Raw genomic sequence first — 17,482 nt, 5'->3', positions numbered from 1 at the left:
TTCACCCTTTTTTAGCAGTTAATGGTACTATCCAAACTGAAAGATGGACAAGTTCATTATAGAAATTTAGCAGGGTATGGGTTAATAACTTTTTGCATTGAGGTGACAATATATTTAAAAATTTTACTTGTAAAAAGGGCACTATTTATGTATTAAAGAATTTTCTGGTTGTTCATTAAGTTGTGTTGCAGAACCATTCAATATGCAGAGCTGTATTCCCTAATACAGAAAAAAGTTTGGCTGGTTACCACATAATATAAATCCATGTAGTCTTGATACAATTCATGCTTTTGCATTAGGAGTTTTGACATATCAAACTGCCAATGTTAATTGATTTTAAATAGAGTACTCATTTGATCATACACTGGTCAAATAAATTACAAATTTCAAACAGAAATGTACTGCTCAGGTGGGTTTATATGGCTCCATCAGGGACTCTTGTATGTTTTATTAACAGTTGTGTTCTTTAGGTGCTGGATGTTGCTGAATTCCTAATGCTAGCTTTTTCTGACATGTTGTTCAGATATTGAAAGATACTAGTTGGTTTAGTTATTTTAACCTTCAGCTTGCTGTAGGCAAGTGATTTTGCCTTTGGGACCAGTGCAGACCAAGACGTGCAGGCTGATCATGGTCTGTACACTATTCAGTCAGTAAATTTCGAGTGAAATTTTCAGTGAACACCCCTTTGATAAACAAGTGGTACTGCCCAAATTGAATGATGGACCGATCCATTTTAGAAATTTAGAAAGGTAAATGAAATGGAAAATATTGAATTATCTTGATAATTTTTATTTATTTCAAAGAAGGCAAGTTAAAGTATAAGTAGACAAAAATACATCGAAACAGAAACAAAATTTTTTAGTTTAAACATATTTATTTTGAAATTAACATCAAATCAGAAGTATACATGTATTACACAAATAGGAAAATGGATTGAAATGAAAGAAAACTTAGAATGTCCCTCATCCTCTACCCAAAACTTTATGTGACTTCATTATCATCATGAACAACTTTTATTCCAATTTTTTCACAAGCAAGAAATAACATTGTCAAACTAAAAACAAGCAAAACAAGTTACCTTTTTTAGACCAATTCGGGCAAAATCAGAAATTCAATCTGTGCATGTTTTTTGGTCGCTTGTTTTGGTTTCTGCATATATGTGAAAACCGTTGATAATTGTTGTGCATCCTAATTTTTGGGTTCTGTTTTGGAAATATAGCAACCTGAAGATGTTTGTTACTGGTGTTGCTGATTTTTATTTTCTGCTTTTTAACTGCTGAGCTTCTAGATGTTCTGTTTAATAATTTTATATCTGTGATGAATAGACGACATAATATGAAGTAAATGCAGTTTTATTCTACCGAGGGTCAGCAAGCATCCATGATTTGAACAGGTCATACAGACAAAATATATTTATTTACTACATGCTTATTATGGAAACAATTTACCTTTTCTCTGGAAAGTTCTTCAGAATCTGTTTTAAGATTGTGTTATACATTAATAGTTCAAATTTTAAAAGTTGTGTTGAGATTCAATTGTCAAAGGTTTACAGGTTTACATATTACATTATAATGCAAAGAAAGCGCTAGAATTTTAGAAATCCTTTGTTATGCAATGAAGAACAGGAGAAAAGGACTTCTTTTCAAGTGAAGAGAAAATTATTTACCAAAGTTTGTTTTAGTATTGAAGGGATAATTATTATGTCTGTAGTAACTTTCTTGTACTATATGTGTGACTGGTGACCGGAGGGTTTAGTGGGGCCCAGTGTCCCTTCCCCTAAACAGTCCAGGAGATTGTTTACTTAAACCTGTATATACACCATTAAGTAGACACAAAACAGCAGAAAGTAGAAGATTCCTGCATGTTTACCTCATCTAGTGTAGTAACATTTCAGTTTTTGTTTCAGCTTTATCAGCATGCAGTCAGTAGAAATTGTAAAGATACAATACAGAATATAATATAATATGTATGACATTTGAATACATAAAATGTAATATCATTTATTGAATACATGCTTTTGCATAATAATACAAAAACCTTTTACTTTATATTTTTTTCTGGCTGTAATAACTGAAAAGGATTGTTTAATTGAACAGTATAACTGCCTTAGATTTTAATTAATTGTAGTGGAAGACTAAAATTTGTCCATTTTATTTTTCAGGGCTTCCTTCAGGACATGGGTAACAAGAAGGCGAAGTTGGCAGAGGTTCTGTCTAAGGCGGAGACACTTCGTAAACGATCTCAGAGTGATGATGAGAAAAGAACGCTACGAGAAAAAGGTATTCATTGCACAAAAGTTACAGGGTACTCTTGTTTGTATGAAGGTTCAGAGATATTATTTATGTCACCATGCCTTTTATAATCAGAACTAAAATTTTGACCAGTGAGGTTTAGTTTTCATCTTTTGACTTGTAAAGTTAGAACAACATTGTTTGGAACACAAAAACATTTTTAGCTCGACTATTCAAAGAATAGTCTAGCTATTCTACTCACCCTGGCGTCGGCGTCGGCGTCACACCTTGGTTAAGTTTTTGCATGCAAGTACATACAGCTATCATTTAAAGGCATATAGCTTTGAAACTTATTTATTCTTTTTCTAGGTCAATTACCAACCTCACTGGGTCAAGTTCCATAACTCTAACATGTATTTTGAGCAAATTATGCCCCCTTTTGGACATAGAAAATTCTGGTTAAAGTTTTACATGCAAGTTTCTATCTCCAAAACTAATGCAGATATTGAATTGAAACTTCACATGTGTCTTCTGGGTTATAAAACTAGTTGATAGCACCAAGTCCCATAACTCTGACCTTCATTTTGGCCAAATTATGCCCCCTTTTGTACTTAGAAAATTTTGGTTAAAGTTTTGCGTGCAAGTACATACAGCTATTACTAAAAGGCATATTGATTTGAAACTTATTTTTTTCTTTTTCTAGATCAATTACCTACCTCACTGGGTCAAGTCCCATAACTCTGACATGTATTTTGGCCAAATTATGCCCCCTTTTGGACTTAGAAAATTCTGGTTAAAGTTTTGCGTGCAAGTACATACAGCTATTACTAAAAGGCATATTGATTTGAAACTTATTTTTTCTTTTTCTAGATCAATTACTTACCTCACTGGGCCAAGTCCCATAACTCTGACATGTATTTTGAGCAAATTATGCCCCCTTTTGGACTTAGAAAATCCTGGTTAAAGTTTTACATGCAAGTTACTATCTCCAAAACTAATGCAGATATTAAATTGAAACTTCACATGTGTCTTCGGGGTTATAAAACTAGTTGATAGAATCAAGTCCCATAACTCTGACATGTATTTTGGCCAAATTATGCCCCCTTTTGGACTTAGAAAATCCTGGTTAAAGTTTTGCGTGCAAGTACATACAGCTATTACCAAAAGGAATATAGCTTTGAAACTTATTTATTCTTTTTCTAGGTCAGTTACCAACCTCACTGGGTCAAGTTCCATAACTCTTAACATGTATTTTGAGCAAATTATGCCCCCTTTTGGACTTAGAAAATTCTGGTTAAAGTTTTACATGCAAGTTACTATCTCCAAAACTAATGCAGATATGGAATTGAAACTTAACATGTTTCTTCGGGGTTATTAAACTAGTTGATAGCATCAAGTTCCATAACTCTGATATGCATTTTGGTCAAATTATGTCCCGTTTCGAACTTAAAACTCTTTTGATATTTAACATTTTGGGTAATAATTTCCTGCTTCTGTGACAATATTTCGAATAGTCGAGCTTGGCTGTCTTACGGACAGCTCTTGTCTTTATTGTTCTGGAATGTTGTCAAGTTGGAAAGAAGATAATTGCCTTTGTAGAGAGGTCTTGTTCAGAGTTATTGGGCAATATCATTGATAAAATGGTAGAACACCATCCATTTCAGCTGGTTGACTTCCGCAAATAGAAGAATAAAAGAGTTGAACCGTTGGTAAGGTGCAAACATACATTGTCAGGCACCTTTGATTTTTGGGACAACTGTTTGAAATGCAGTGGTTAAGATCGCTGACTTCAAATCACTTGCCCCTAACCAATGTGGGTTTGAGTCCTGCTTGGGGCATTGAATTCTTCATGTAAGGAAGCCATCCAGCTGGCTTATGGAAATTGGTAATTCTACCCAGGTGTCTGCCCTTGATATAATAATGCCGGAGGGGCACTTGGGGTCTTCCTCCACCATCAAAAGTTGGAAAGTCGCTAATGACCTATAATTGTGTCAGTGCAACGTTAAACCCAACAAGTTTGGCATTTTATGCACTTAATAAAATTACAAATGAAATTTTGAATGTATACTCCCTATAAAAAACTGTGTAACTTTTTATTACAGCTGACAAGCTTCAGGAGCACTGGGATCAAGCTCTATCAAAAGCTCAGCAGAGACAGACTGAGCTTGACGACATGTTACTAGAATGTCATCAGTTTGACGCGATGTATGCAGAGTTTGATCGCTGGCTTGTTACAGTCGAAGAGGAACTCAGTACAGATACTCCAGCAAATCTGAACACACAAAGACTCAACAAACAAAATAAGGTAAAGTCTGAACACACAAAGACTCAACAAACAAAATAAGGTAAAATCTGAACACACAAAGACTCAACAGACAAAATAAGGTAAAATCTGAACACACAAAGACTTTACATACAAAATAAGGTAAAATCTGAACTCACAAAGGCGTAACAAACAAAATAAGGTAAAATCTGAACACACAAAGACTTTACATACAAAATAAGGTAAAATCTGAACTCACAAAGGCTTAACAAACAAAATAAGGTAAAATCTGAACACACAAAGACTCTACAAACAAAATTAGGTAAAATCTGAACACACAAAGACTCTACAAACAAAATTAGGTAAAATCTGAACTCAAAATGGCATAACAAACAAAATAAGGTAAAATCTGAACACACAAAGACTTTACGTACAAAATAAGGTAAAATCTGAACTCACAAAGGCTTAACAAACAAAATAAGGTAAAATTAGAACACACAAAAACTTTACAAACAAATAAGGTAAAATCTAAATACACAAAGACTTAACAAACAAAATAAGATAAAATCTGAACACACAAAGACTCTACAAACAAAATAAAGTAAAATCTGAACACACAAAGGCTCCACAACCAGAACAGGTAAAACAGAACACAAGAAAGCTCAATAAATAAAATGAGGTAAAGTCTGAACACGCAAAGGTATGCTTAAGGTTCAACAAAGAACATGAGGTTAACATGTTAACAGAAAGAGTTGCAGTTTGGGCAGTAATTTAAGAATATAAAAGATAAACATAAAAAAAGAACAGAAGAAGTTGATATTTAAATTTGTATGGTTTAGTAAAACTATTTAGAATTTGGAACTCATCAAAGCTAGTTTTGAACACATTGAGGTTAATGTTTATACACCAAGGTTAATCTTGAACACCAGATCTAATTTTGAACACATCAAGTCCATTCTTGAATACATCAGTGTTAACCATAACACACTAATGTTTATCTTGAACACTCTACATCAAATTTTGAACACATCTAGGCTATCTTGAATACATCAGATGTAAATCTTGAACACAGTAAAGCAAATCTTGAACATACCAAGGCACATTGAATATAACTGCTCACAAAAAAATGTACATATCTATTTAAAAATACAGTGAAGGTAACTCCAGCAGATATTTGAGTACTGTCATGTAGTTATGTCCCTTTGCAGCATGTTAGAGAGATTAATAAGCAATTTGGTTAAAAAGCTTGGCTGGATAATGTCTATCGAAACAATATAGGGATTGCAGTCTAATTGCAAAGTATGTTAGAATTATTGTAGACTTCATTATGGTAGTAAAATGCCAGTTGCAAAATTTAATATTATAAAAGCATTTTGTTTGAAGCTCATAATTTACCAATGAAATTGCCTTTAAAATTGCCAAGGGTAATAAATTGGATACAAATTGTTTTTGTTAGTGGGGAGTTGTAAGAACATGAATATTTTCACTTCTGTGGAAAATAAATAATGGCACTGAATCCTGGGGAACAATAAAAAATAGGTAAAAGGCATTACCACTTGCTTTCTAATGTTTTATTTGGAGGAGAAATAAGACAGAGCAGTGTAGAAATGGTCAGTCTATTATCTTTGTCTAGCCAGGGTTTATATCTACTACAGACAGTGAATTACTCCTTAGGAACAAATAAAATTTGGTTCATAAAGAAAAAATTAAATAATAATAAGAAGTAATGCATTGTCAGCTGTTTTATTTCACGTCTATGGTGGGCTGCCTCATTAAGGGGTGATTGGAACTACTGAAGTGACAAGGTGACACATAGTGACAAGGTGAGCTTTTGTGATCACCCTTCGTGCGTGTGTTCGTCCGTCCGTCAACAATTTCTTGTCTGCACGATAGTGGTTTCATTTATGATTTTATTTTAACCAAACTTGCACACAACTTGTATCACCATAAGATCTTGGTTCCTTTCTTGAACTGGCCAGATCCCATAATGGGTTCCAGAGTTATGGCCCCTGAAAGGGCCAAAATCAGCTATTTTGACCTTGTCTGCACAATAGAAGCTATAATTATGATTTGATTTTTACCAAACTGGCACACAACTTGTATCACCATAAGATCTTGGTTCCTGTCTTGAACTGGCCAGATTCCATTATGGGTTCCAGAGTTATGGCCCCTGAAAGGACCAGAATTAGCTATTTTGCCCTTGTCTGCACAATAGCAGCTTCATTTATGATTTGAATTTAATCAAACTTGCACAAAACTTGTGTTGCCATAAGATCTCAGTTCCTTTGTTGAACCGGCCAGATCCCCTAATGGGTTCCAGAGTTATGGCCCCTGAAAGGGCCAAAATCAGCTATTTTGACCTTGTCTGCACAATAGCAACTTCATTTATGATTTGATTTTAACCAAACTTGCACACAACTTGTATCACCACAAGATCTTGGTTCCTTGCTTAAACTGGCCAGATTCCTTCATGGGTTCCAGAGTTATGGCCCCTTAAATGTCCAAAATTGGTTATTTTGGCTTTTGCAGCCATATAGAGACTTCATTTATGGTTTCATTTGATACAAACTTCCAAAATATCTTCAACAACAATAAATCTTGGATTCCATGACAAATCAGATCCAACCGTAGGTTCCAGTGTTATTTTATTTCTGATTACCTCCCCTGATGGTAATCAAAATGGATTTATATCAGTAAGTACTTATTTGAAATTTCATTATTATCAGAAGTTGGACCGAGTCAATCAGGGTAGATAACTATGGACTGATTTTATGTCAGATTACCTCCCTTTATTTCAAATTAAAATGGGTATATCTCGGTAACTAATGAAGATAGTGATCTGAAATTTCATTTATGTCAACAGATTTATTTGGCAGATCCTTCTTTTGTTAACTTTCAATAATTTTCTTTTGAATTACTTCCCTTTTACGTTACTATAAATAGCCTATTTTTAGTAACTTTTTTATAGGGGAGATCGTGTTTGTATACAAATCCGTTGTATATTCTATTTTTAGAACTGATAAGACAAAGATCGGGTGGGCTGTCGCCGAGCGTCCATGTTTTTAGCTCACCTGTCACAAAGTGACAAGGTGAGCTTTTGTGATCGCGCGGCGTCCGTCGTCCGTCCGTCCGTGCGTGCGTGCGTCCGTCCGTCCGTAAACTTTTGCTTGTGACCACTCTAGAGGTCACATTTTTCATGGGATCTTTATGAAAGTTGGTCAGAATGTTCACCTTGATGATATCTAGGTCAAGTTCGAAACTGGGTCATGTGCCATCAAAAACTAGGTCAGTAGGTCTAAAAATAGAAAAACCTTGTGACCTCTCTAGAGGCCATATATTTCACAAGATCTTCATGAAAATTGGTCAGAATGTTCACCTTGATGATATCTAGGTCAAGTTCGAAACTGGGTCACGTGGGTTCAAAAACTAGGTCAGTAGGGCTAAAAATAGAAAAACCTTGTGACCTCTCTAGAGGCCATATTTTTCATGAGATCTTCATGAATATTGGTCAGAATGTTCACCTTGATGATATCTAGGTCAAGTTCGAAACTGGGTCACGTGCCGTCAAAAACTAGGTCATTAGGTCTAAAAATAGAAAAACCTTGTGACCTCTCTAGAGGCCATATTTCTCAATGGATCTTCATGAAAATTGGTCAGAATGTTCACCTTGATGATATCTAGGTCAAGTTCGAAACTGGGTCACGTGCGGTCAAAAACTAGGTCAGTAGGTCTAAAAATAGAAAATCCTTGTGACCTCTCTAGAGGCCATATTTTTCAATGAGATCTTCATGAAAATTGGTCAGAATGTTCACCTTGATGATATCTAGGTCAAGTTCGAAACTGGGTCATGTGCGGTCAAAAACTAGGTCAGTAGGTCTAAAAATAGAAAAACCTTGTGACCTCTCTAGAGGCCATATTTTTCAATGGATCTTCATGAAAATTGGTCAGAATGTTTACCTTGATGATATCTAGATCAAGTTCGAAACTGGGTCACATTGGGTTAAGAAATAGGTCAGTAGATCTAAAAATAGAAAAACCTTGTGACTCTCTAGAGGCCATATTTTTCATGAGATCTTCATGAATATTGGTCAGAATGTTCACCTTGATGATATCTAGGTCAGGTTCGAAACTGGGTCACGTGGGGTCAAAAACTAGGTCAGTAGGTCTGAAAATAGAAAAACCTTGTGACCTCTCTAGAGGCCATATTTCTCAATGGATCTTCATGAAAACTGGTGAGAATGTTCAGCTTGATGATATCTAGGTCAGGTTCGTAACTGGGTCATGTGCGGTCAAAAACTAGGTCAGTAGGTCGAAAAAATAGAAAAACCTTGTGACCTCTCTAGAGGCCATATTTTTCACGAGATCTTCATGAAAATTGGTGAGAATGTTCAGCTTGATGATATCTAGGTCAAATTTAAAAGTGGGTCACGTGCCTGCAAAAACTAGGTCATTAGGTCAAATAATAGAAAAACCTTGTAACCTCTCTAGAGGCCATATTTTTCAATGGATCTTCATGAAAATTGGTCAGAATTTTTTATCTTGATGATATCTAGGTCACTTGTGCTCAAAAACTAGGTCACTATGTCAAATAATAGAAATAACGACGTCATACTCAGTTCAACACTGGGTCATGTGGGGATAGGTGAGCGATTCAGGACCATCATGGTCCTCTTGTTTTGTAAACATTGATGTTTTTCTAACGGCTTAAACTTTCTTAAATCATAAATGATATCAATAATTTTTTGATCAATGGAAAGGATATAGAACAAGCAATTTATTGATAACTTTTAATTTTTATTTCGAAATAAATTCGATTAATTATGAACGCTTAACTTATAGTGTTTTTTCTAAAAGTTTTGAGCATCGCTACGCCGCTATTAAAATCATATGTCATTTAAAACGGTTATTAATTTTCAAAAGTTATTTGAATATAAAAATATGCAAATCGTAAGCATTTCAAAACTTTTTGAATTTTTAAAATCCATAAATGAATGAAAAAGTTATTAGAAATTAAAAATTCCGATCCCATACACAAACGATGTAAAAATATTTGTTTTGCCCACCGTCAGATAAACAGGTGTTGATGCGTGACGTCAGGGCGATCTCTCCTATTATTTGCCGTAGGGAAAAACCGAGACCACTTTTCTGTGGTACAACATGGATGGTACCTCCAATTTTTAGGTGTATTTTGACATATCTATACCTTGTAAGAATTTTGTTTTTCTTTTTGGTTAAATTTCTTTCCTTTGTTGTTCCTGTCCTTTGGACTTAGATATTTTTTCTGAGGACTTTCTTGTCCTCAAGTGCAATGATAACAGGTGAGCGATATAGGGCCATCATGTCCCTCTTGTTATTGTTATTATACCAAATTTGTATAGCACTCTTTTCGTGTATAAATACAAATTAAACACTATTACAAATTTTAAAAAGGCTGCAATAATTTTGAATAGACTAAACATGAATATCATAGTAAAAATATAGAAGCAACCAAACAGATGGACAAAAGAAAAAAGAAATCGAACATTAGAAGAGTCATAGCATAATTATAATACTCTTACACTTTAGCTGTATTGTGTTGAAAGGTCAGAAACCCTAACCTGCCTGGCACAGTATTGTAAAATTATTTAACTTTGTGGACGTGAAGTTTCGTAGTAGCTTCAGATTTTGTGGCTTTTATCATAACAGCTGTTTTGTGGGGATATGAATTAGGCAATTTTAACTTTTGGACATAAAAGGAATGGAAATTTTACTTGTGCATTGGAATTTAACTTCATCAATTGACTCAACCGCGAAATCCATGAAAATCAGTCCCTCACAAGTATTAATGATTTCACAGGATACTCAAAACCTGTGTTAACCCTTATCATGCTGGACACAACTGATTCTGCCTTTGCGGCCAGTGTAGATCATGATCAGCCTGCACATCCGTGCAGTCTGATCATGATCTGCACTGTTCGCTATTCAGTCAGTGTCTTTTTGGTAAGCACCCTTTTTAACAGTAAACGGTACTGTCCAAATTGAAAGATGAACTATTTCATTATAGAAATTTAGCAGGATAATATAGGTTAAAAACCAATACAAACAGTTACTGAAAAAGAAATTGAAAAAGAAAGGGGGACCAGTCTTCAAAATGTCATTGCATAGAACATAGTAATTAAAACTTTATAATCAATTTGAATTTCAGACTTTGCAAGCAGAAGTTGAAGAATGGCAGGTAAAGGCGGACAACTTGAAACAGTTGGCAAACAAGCTGATAGAAGAATACAGGGAGGATGATACCAGTCTTATAAAACTACAGCTTGAGAAAATCATGAATAGATGGTCAGCCTTACTTAACAGGTAAATCATTATTTATTACAGATCAGAGTATAAGAAAGACAGGAGCTAAGTCACAGACATTGAATTGCCATACTTGCCTTCCATTTGTCGAAGTCCGATCCTTATCATTGCATTTGGTAGTTAGTATGTAAGGAAGCCATCAAGATAGTTCAGTTACTCACTTTTTCCAATGTGATACCCGTGATTGAGATATGCATGGAAGGGTTTTTGGAGTCTTCCTCAACCAGAAAATCTTCAAACTTACCATAAATGTTTCTTTACTTTTAAACCAAACAAAACATCAATGATTCATTGACATAAATGATCATTTCCTCATCAGTCTGAGCTATCTCAACAAAATCATGTCATTATGTTGTGAAGAAAGGAAATTATGTCAATAAGAATTTTCAGTGTAAGAAGTTCATGTACCAGTATCTGTACAGTAGGGTAGGGATGACTCCGCTGACTAGCTTAGATATTTCCATGTTTGTAAGTTGGCAGTTACTTGTGGAGATTAAGTTGTGCTTGGCCTGAAATCTGCGAGTGTGTAGGTAACAGACCAATATTGCATATACCAGAAATACTGCTGGAAACTGTCAACCCACAAAGCTAGATCAGCATTGTGTGAATAAGTGGAACAGAAATTAAAATGCAATTTCATAAGCTTTCAGCAAATATCTTACAAAATTGTGTTTTGTTTCAGACTTGCCAACAACATAAAGGCAGCAGAGAAAACTGTACAAACACCAGAACAGCTCCACCTAGCCCTGGACGAGTTCTTCAGTTGGATGGAGGGCACAGAGAACAGTTTTACGAGACTAGCAGACGAAACCAAGAAAGCAGATGTCATTGAGAACAAGGACCTTTGTAATCTCTACCTTGAAGAGTTTCGGGTAAGTTGCTATTACATTGTAGACATAGATTCTTTCAAGCCATGTTGACATGATCACCAGAGGATGACGCTAGATTTCAGTACATAGCTAAATGGAAAACTTTGGAAATCTTCTCCTGAAACCACGGACTTTATTCAAAATAACTTTTGTAAAATGTCTCTTTGATAGCCCTCTACCAAATTCCTTTATGCTATGTTGATTTGTTAAAGACTAACATTCCTGCAAAGGGGCAGGGCTAATTTTCTCAATATGGCTGTATGGAAAAAAAATCAAAAAAATCTTCCCAGCAGTTGACCTTTCCCCCATTGAAATATATTGAACACGGCTGCTGTATACTAGCCCCACCCCATACTACACCAGTATTATCTCACGATACCTATAGAAGATATCTATGTCAAGGATATTGTATACATGTACTGTTCTAAGGCCATTAACCATGTGCATGAATATTTATGAAAAATTTAATTTTATAATGTAGATGTTGTAGTGTAGAATGTATAAATTATTCTCACATTTTATTATAAAAAGCAACAATGTATGCATAAATTATAGCATAATATATATAAAATATGTCATGTTTAGATGTATTGTAAACCAAGTTCTTAAATATGAAACAAATTCCCAGACATGAAAAACTGGTGAATACATTATAATATCTTGTTCTGTTTCAACTTTGAAGTGCTTTATTTGACTTCACCTTTAGCTCTTAAAAATTATGCAAATTATAATTATGCTGTATATAAAAATACATTTTGCATAATAGTGTATATATATTACATTGTATTTAATAATGCTCAAAAATTACTTACTTTTTAGCTCACCTGTCACACGAAGTGACAAGGAGAGCTATTGTGACCGCTTGATGTCCGTCGTGCATAGTCCGTCGTCAGTCGTGCATCGTCCGTCAACAATTTCTAAAAAAATCTTCTTCTTGAAAACCACTGGTCAAAATTACACCAAACTTCACAGGAATGATCCTTGGGTGGCCCCCTTTCAAAATTGTTCAAAGAATTGAACTCCATGCAGAACTCTGGTTGCCATGGAAACCGAAAGGAAAAATCTTCTTCTCAAAAACTAGAAGCCTAGAGCTTAGATATTTGGTGTGAAGCATTGCCTAGTGGACCTCTACCAAGTTTGTTCAAATCATGACCCCGCCCCAGGGGTCACTTGATTTTACATAGGAAAATCTTAAAAAATCTTCTCAAAAACCAGAAGGCCTAGAGCTTAGATATTTGACTTGTAGCATTGCCTAGTGGACCTCTACTAAAGTTGTTCAAATCATGACCCCTGGTCAAAATTGACCCCGCCCCAGGGGTTACTTGATTTTACATAGATTTCTATAGGAAAATCTTCAAGCAATTTTAAAAAATAAACCAGAAGGCCTAGAGCTTAGATATTTGACATGTAGCATTGCCTAGTGGACCTCTACAAAATTTGTTCAAACCATGACCCCCGGGGTCAAAATTGACCCCGCCGCAGGGGTCACTTGATTTTACATAGGAAAATCTTCAGAAATTTTCTAAAAATAAACCAGAAGGCCTAGATCTTAGATATTTGACATGTTGACCCTGCCCCATGGGGTTACTTGATTGTACATAGAAAAATCTTCAAAATTTTCTAAAAATAAACCAGAAGGCCTAGAGCTTAGATATTTGACATGTAGCATTGCCTAGTAGGCCTCTACAAAATTTGTTCAAATCTTGAACTCCCAGGGTCAAATTGACCCAGCCCCATGGGGTTACTTGATTGTACATAGGGAAATCTTCATAAATTTGCTAAAAATAAACCAGAAGGCGTAGATCTTAGATATTTGATATGTAACATTGCCTAGTAGACTTCTACAATCTTTGTTCAAATCATGACCCCCAGGGTAAAATTGGCTCCCCCCCAGGGGTTACTTGATTATACATCGGAAAATCTTCCAGTTTTTTTTTTAAAAATCATCAGTTTGACATTTGAAACATGTATCTCATATTACTCAGGTGAGTGATCCAGGGACATCATGACCCTCTTTTTTGTAAGGTAGAAATTTGAAATTGTAGAAATATTCTGATCCAGAGAGGTGTGGTGCAGGTCGCGTTTTGACTTTGACAGTGACTTAAATAAGATCTGTGTCATTAATTCTTAGCCTGCTGGCGGCAAGTGATTCTGCCTTTGTGACCAGTGCAGACCAAGATCAGCCTGCACGTCCGTTCAGGCTGATATGGTCTGCACTGTTCGCTATTCAGTCAGTAAATTTTCAGTGAAACACCCCTTTAAATAATAAGTGATGCTGCCTAAATTGAATGATGGACCAGTCCATTTTAGAAATTCAGCAGGGTCTTGGTTAAGTTAAAAACATGCTTGAAAGTATATGAAGTTTTCATTGTGATATCTACAGTAACATTAACAATTTTGTGGTTGTGTTTGGAGGATCTTTTGTGATAAATAATTCGGAATGCTAACAAATTTGGACGTTATGTTGTAAAGTGTATTATAGTATACAATAGTCATTATAGTGTTAATTTTGCAGGATTTTGAAATTCTGTGTGCTTCTAACATTCATAAGTTGAAGATAGATCGTATTACATATTTGATATATGGATTACTTTACACAAAGCTAAATAGTGTTAACATTAACTTGCACACTAAATAATGTTCAAAAAGTGATGTGTGTCTAGTAAACAGTTATAAATTTAAATATACAAAATACATGGTTGTCATAGAGATGAGTTTTATATCAGAGATTAGAAATTTACTATTCATAGGGTTATAAGAAGAAGACAAGATTTCTAATTTCCCTGAAATCCTCTGCAGTGTACCTAGATGATAGAATATATATAATGGGCAGCCGTATAAATAACAGAAACCTGCTCATTAGATATAATTGACTTCTGCTGCCAAACAAAATACAAAACTTCCATCAGTATTGTCTTATTAAGGGGTAATATAAGACTCTGACCTGAGTGTCAAAGATTATTTTGAAGGTCATTAGAATTAGGCACAAATTATTGAAATTTTCTGGTCCGTTTCACTTCAATGTTGTTACTAATATATACTGTAAGACTTGCTCATTTTAACTGTATTTGAAAAATTGAATATTAATGAAAAAAGGTTTATATAGGTAGAGGTGAACAATATAAACAAGTCAAAAATATATTAAATTATTCAAGCAACCTGCTGGTAGGATGTAGAGGAATCTGTTAGGCTTCATTAACATTCTATCTATATTTCACATCCAAGTATTATAGGATAGTGACTCTAGAGAAACCCTGGGAAAATACCTGGCAGGTGTAAATATATTATTTGTTTCCTGTAGATAGTTGATAGTAATTGTTTTCATTGAATAGATTTGAATGTTTCAGAAAGTTATTAGTATAAACCAACCCCTTTTTTGCCAGTGACATTATAAACATGAAATATTTCATGTAGAGGAGAGAGGAATGGGAGTGGGGGTTGTTCCAGGTGTTAGTCTCTTACTTAGTTTTCAGGGTTAACTGTGCTGGTTCTTATCAGACACCTCCTGGGAACCAGACAAGGAGAGTGATGCAGGAGTATTGAAATTTCTTCAAAATTATGTTAACTAAATACTTAAGGTATTCCATAAGCTTAGTAAGTTAAAAATACATAAAGTAATTAGACAGTAAAGACGTTAAAATTTTAGTACCAATGGCCTTTGAAGTGATTTATTATGTTTGTAAGATGTAGCATTTTCTTCAACTTTATGATGTGACAATTTAATAGTTCTAATATGTCAAATATTCCTAGACATTCAGACTCTATGTCAGAGTGTTCTTTTATCAGCTAAACTTCTCTTCACCTTAAATAATGTCAGTGTTATATTGATAAAAATTGCAGAAATTAAATTTTTAGAAGGATACAAGAAAAGAATAATTTTATGCTTTAGCCTAAGCTTGGTATAAGTAATATGTGGTCTGATAATCAAAGGTATTCCACTAGGCTTTAAGCATTTTTTGTGGATTGAAAGCAAAAATATATCATAAAAAGTAATACCTTAACTTTGAGATAAAATGTGTGCAAATTGACATGGAAAATAATTATTTATGTGAGTTTTTTTGTGTGTGTGCTAACGAGGTGTAAAAATGAATGGATTGAACATTTATGGAATACCATTATGTTAATATTTTATAGGTTATTGGTCACATGAATGGACTTCCAAGTTGAATTTTGTTAAAACTAAGAGTTAAATATTATAAAAAATAAATTTTAGTAAATTTGAATTCTGGACATTACAAAGCACGAAGATTGCAGAAAACTAAGTGATAGAAATGAGAAATCATATGAAAAAATGAATACATTACTTGTTTAATTAATTAAGTGAGATAGTAACAACAATAAAAGTTATGTAGGGAATATAGGTTATAGGTTTGTTAAAAGGAAATATGTAGGAAAACACCTGTGCTTGCAGGACTAGATTTATTGTGAAAAAAAGTGATTTTAATATTGCCATGAGGGAAAAATAATATTGTTATCATTTTTATACACAAGATGTTACAGAAATAACTGGTTATGAATTAGGGTACATTTTACAGATGCTGTGACCTTTAGAAACAATAGTACAGTCCTTTTACTTGGTGTAATTTAACTAAAAATTCCTATAAGCATTCTGCCAGCAAAACTGTTCCAAACCAAATTTAAAACTGGTCCATCCCCTGTATGGTTTAGAGGTGAATCTTCCTATAAAGGGACTGAGTTCCAACATTGTTATACATATTTTTCTATCCATGAAATTTTAGAGTATTCAGTATAATAAGTAACAGAAAACTTGTTAGACTACAGTGGGGGTAATTGTGTATGTTGGATAGTATTATCTCTAGCAGAACAGAATACCTGAAAAGTAAACTTGGTGCCTGTAATATACAATATACCTTTGTTTTTCTCAGCTTCAAACAATATCAAGCACATGGTCTGTTTCCTATCCTTGTTATACCAAGAAAATATCCCTCCATAAAAAATGAACTCTAACACATTTTTGTTCTTTTGTACTGTTATAGGACATTCTTTACACAAAAAGTTGGTATTACTAAGATTTTTTTCCTGGCAAAGTTCTGAATTTAAGGACATTCGTGTTTGGATGTTTTGAATTGAAAGACATTCTTGCTTAGAAGTTCTGAATTTAAGGACATTTATGCTTGGAAGTTCTGAATTTAAGGACATTCTTGCTTAGAAATTCTTAATTTAAGGACATTTGTGCTTGGAAGTTATAAATTTATCGCAATGCTCTTTTAAAATAATAATAACAAGAAATTCTTTGATGGATTATGCTATGAAATTTTAAATCTAAGGATGTTCTTAAAACAAATAAAAAAAGCTCTGAGCCTCAGAAATTGTATTCAAACAAAATTATAAAGCAGTCCTGTCAAATTCCATGAGCTATTCATGAACTGCTCATAAATTAAATTCATGAATAAAATCATGAACACGCATAGATACAATGATGCAGAAATATATATAGCATACTTAGGTGATGTATATGATCTATTTGTCATTAACTGACCATATGGAAAACATCACTTTAGTGGTCAACCTTATACCTGACACCAGGTATTGTCAACAATTGTTTATTATACACCAGTTATCATTAAGAAATTATTAACATAGATATATTTGTATAGATCAAGTGTACATTATCAAGTGTTATTGTAAATCACATAAAATTTAAAGTGGACAGGCGACGTTTGAAGTTAAGCGGAAAATGTGACAAGTCGCGACATCAGTTTGACATTAATATAACACATATAAGACTATGTTTGGAAATGATGCATTCTTTGAAGTCA

General features: G+C 34.1%; 1 protein-coding gene across 10 annotated transcripts in view; it reads left to right on the top strand.

Annotated features, from left to right (window-relative positions):
• Positions 1–17,482, top strand: part of LOC123552588 (dystrophin-like) — a 253,635-nt gene that overhangs the window by 154,302 nt on the left and 81,851 nt on the right. For all 10 annotated transcript variants that reach the window (XM_053540095.1, XM_053540089.1, XM_053540088.1 and 7 more), the window contains 4 exons: positions 2,162–2,279; positions 4,334–4,536; positions 10,679–10,833; positions 11,516–11,705. In XM_053540095.1, the coding sequence (XP_053396070.1) occupies positions 2,162–2,279; positions 4,334–4,536; positions 10,679–10,833; positions 11,516–11,705 (666 nt within the window). The remainder of the gene's footprint in view (positions 1–2,161; positions 2,280–4,333; positions 4,537–10,678; positions 10,834–11,515; positions 11,706–17,482) is intronic.

This window comes from Mercenaria mercenaria, chromosome 4 (assembly GCF_021730395.1).
Source record: "Mercenaria mercenaria strain notata chromosome 4, MADL_Memer_1, whole genome shotgun sequence".
Lineage (NCBI taxonomy): Eukaryota > Metazoa > Mollusca > Bivalvia > Venerida > Veneridae > Mercenaria > Mercenaria mercenaria.
This window is presented reverse-complemented; position numbering and strand designations above follow the sequence as displayed.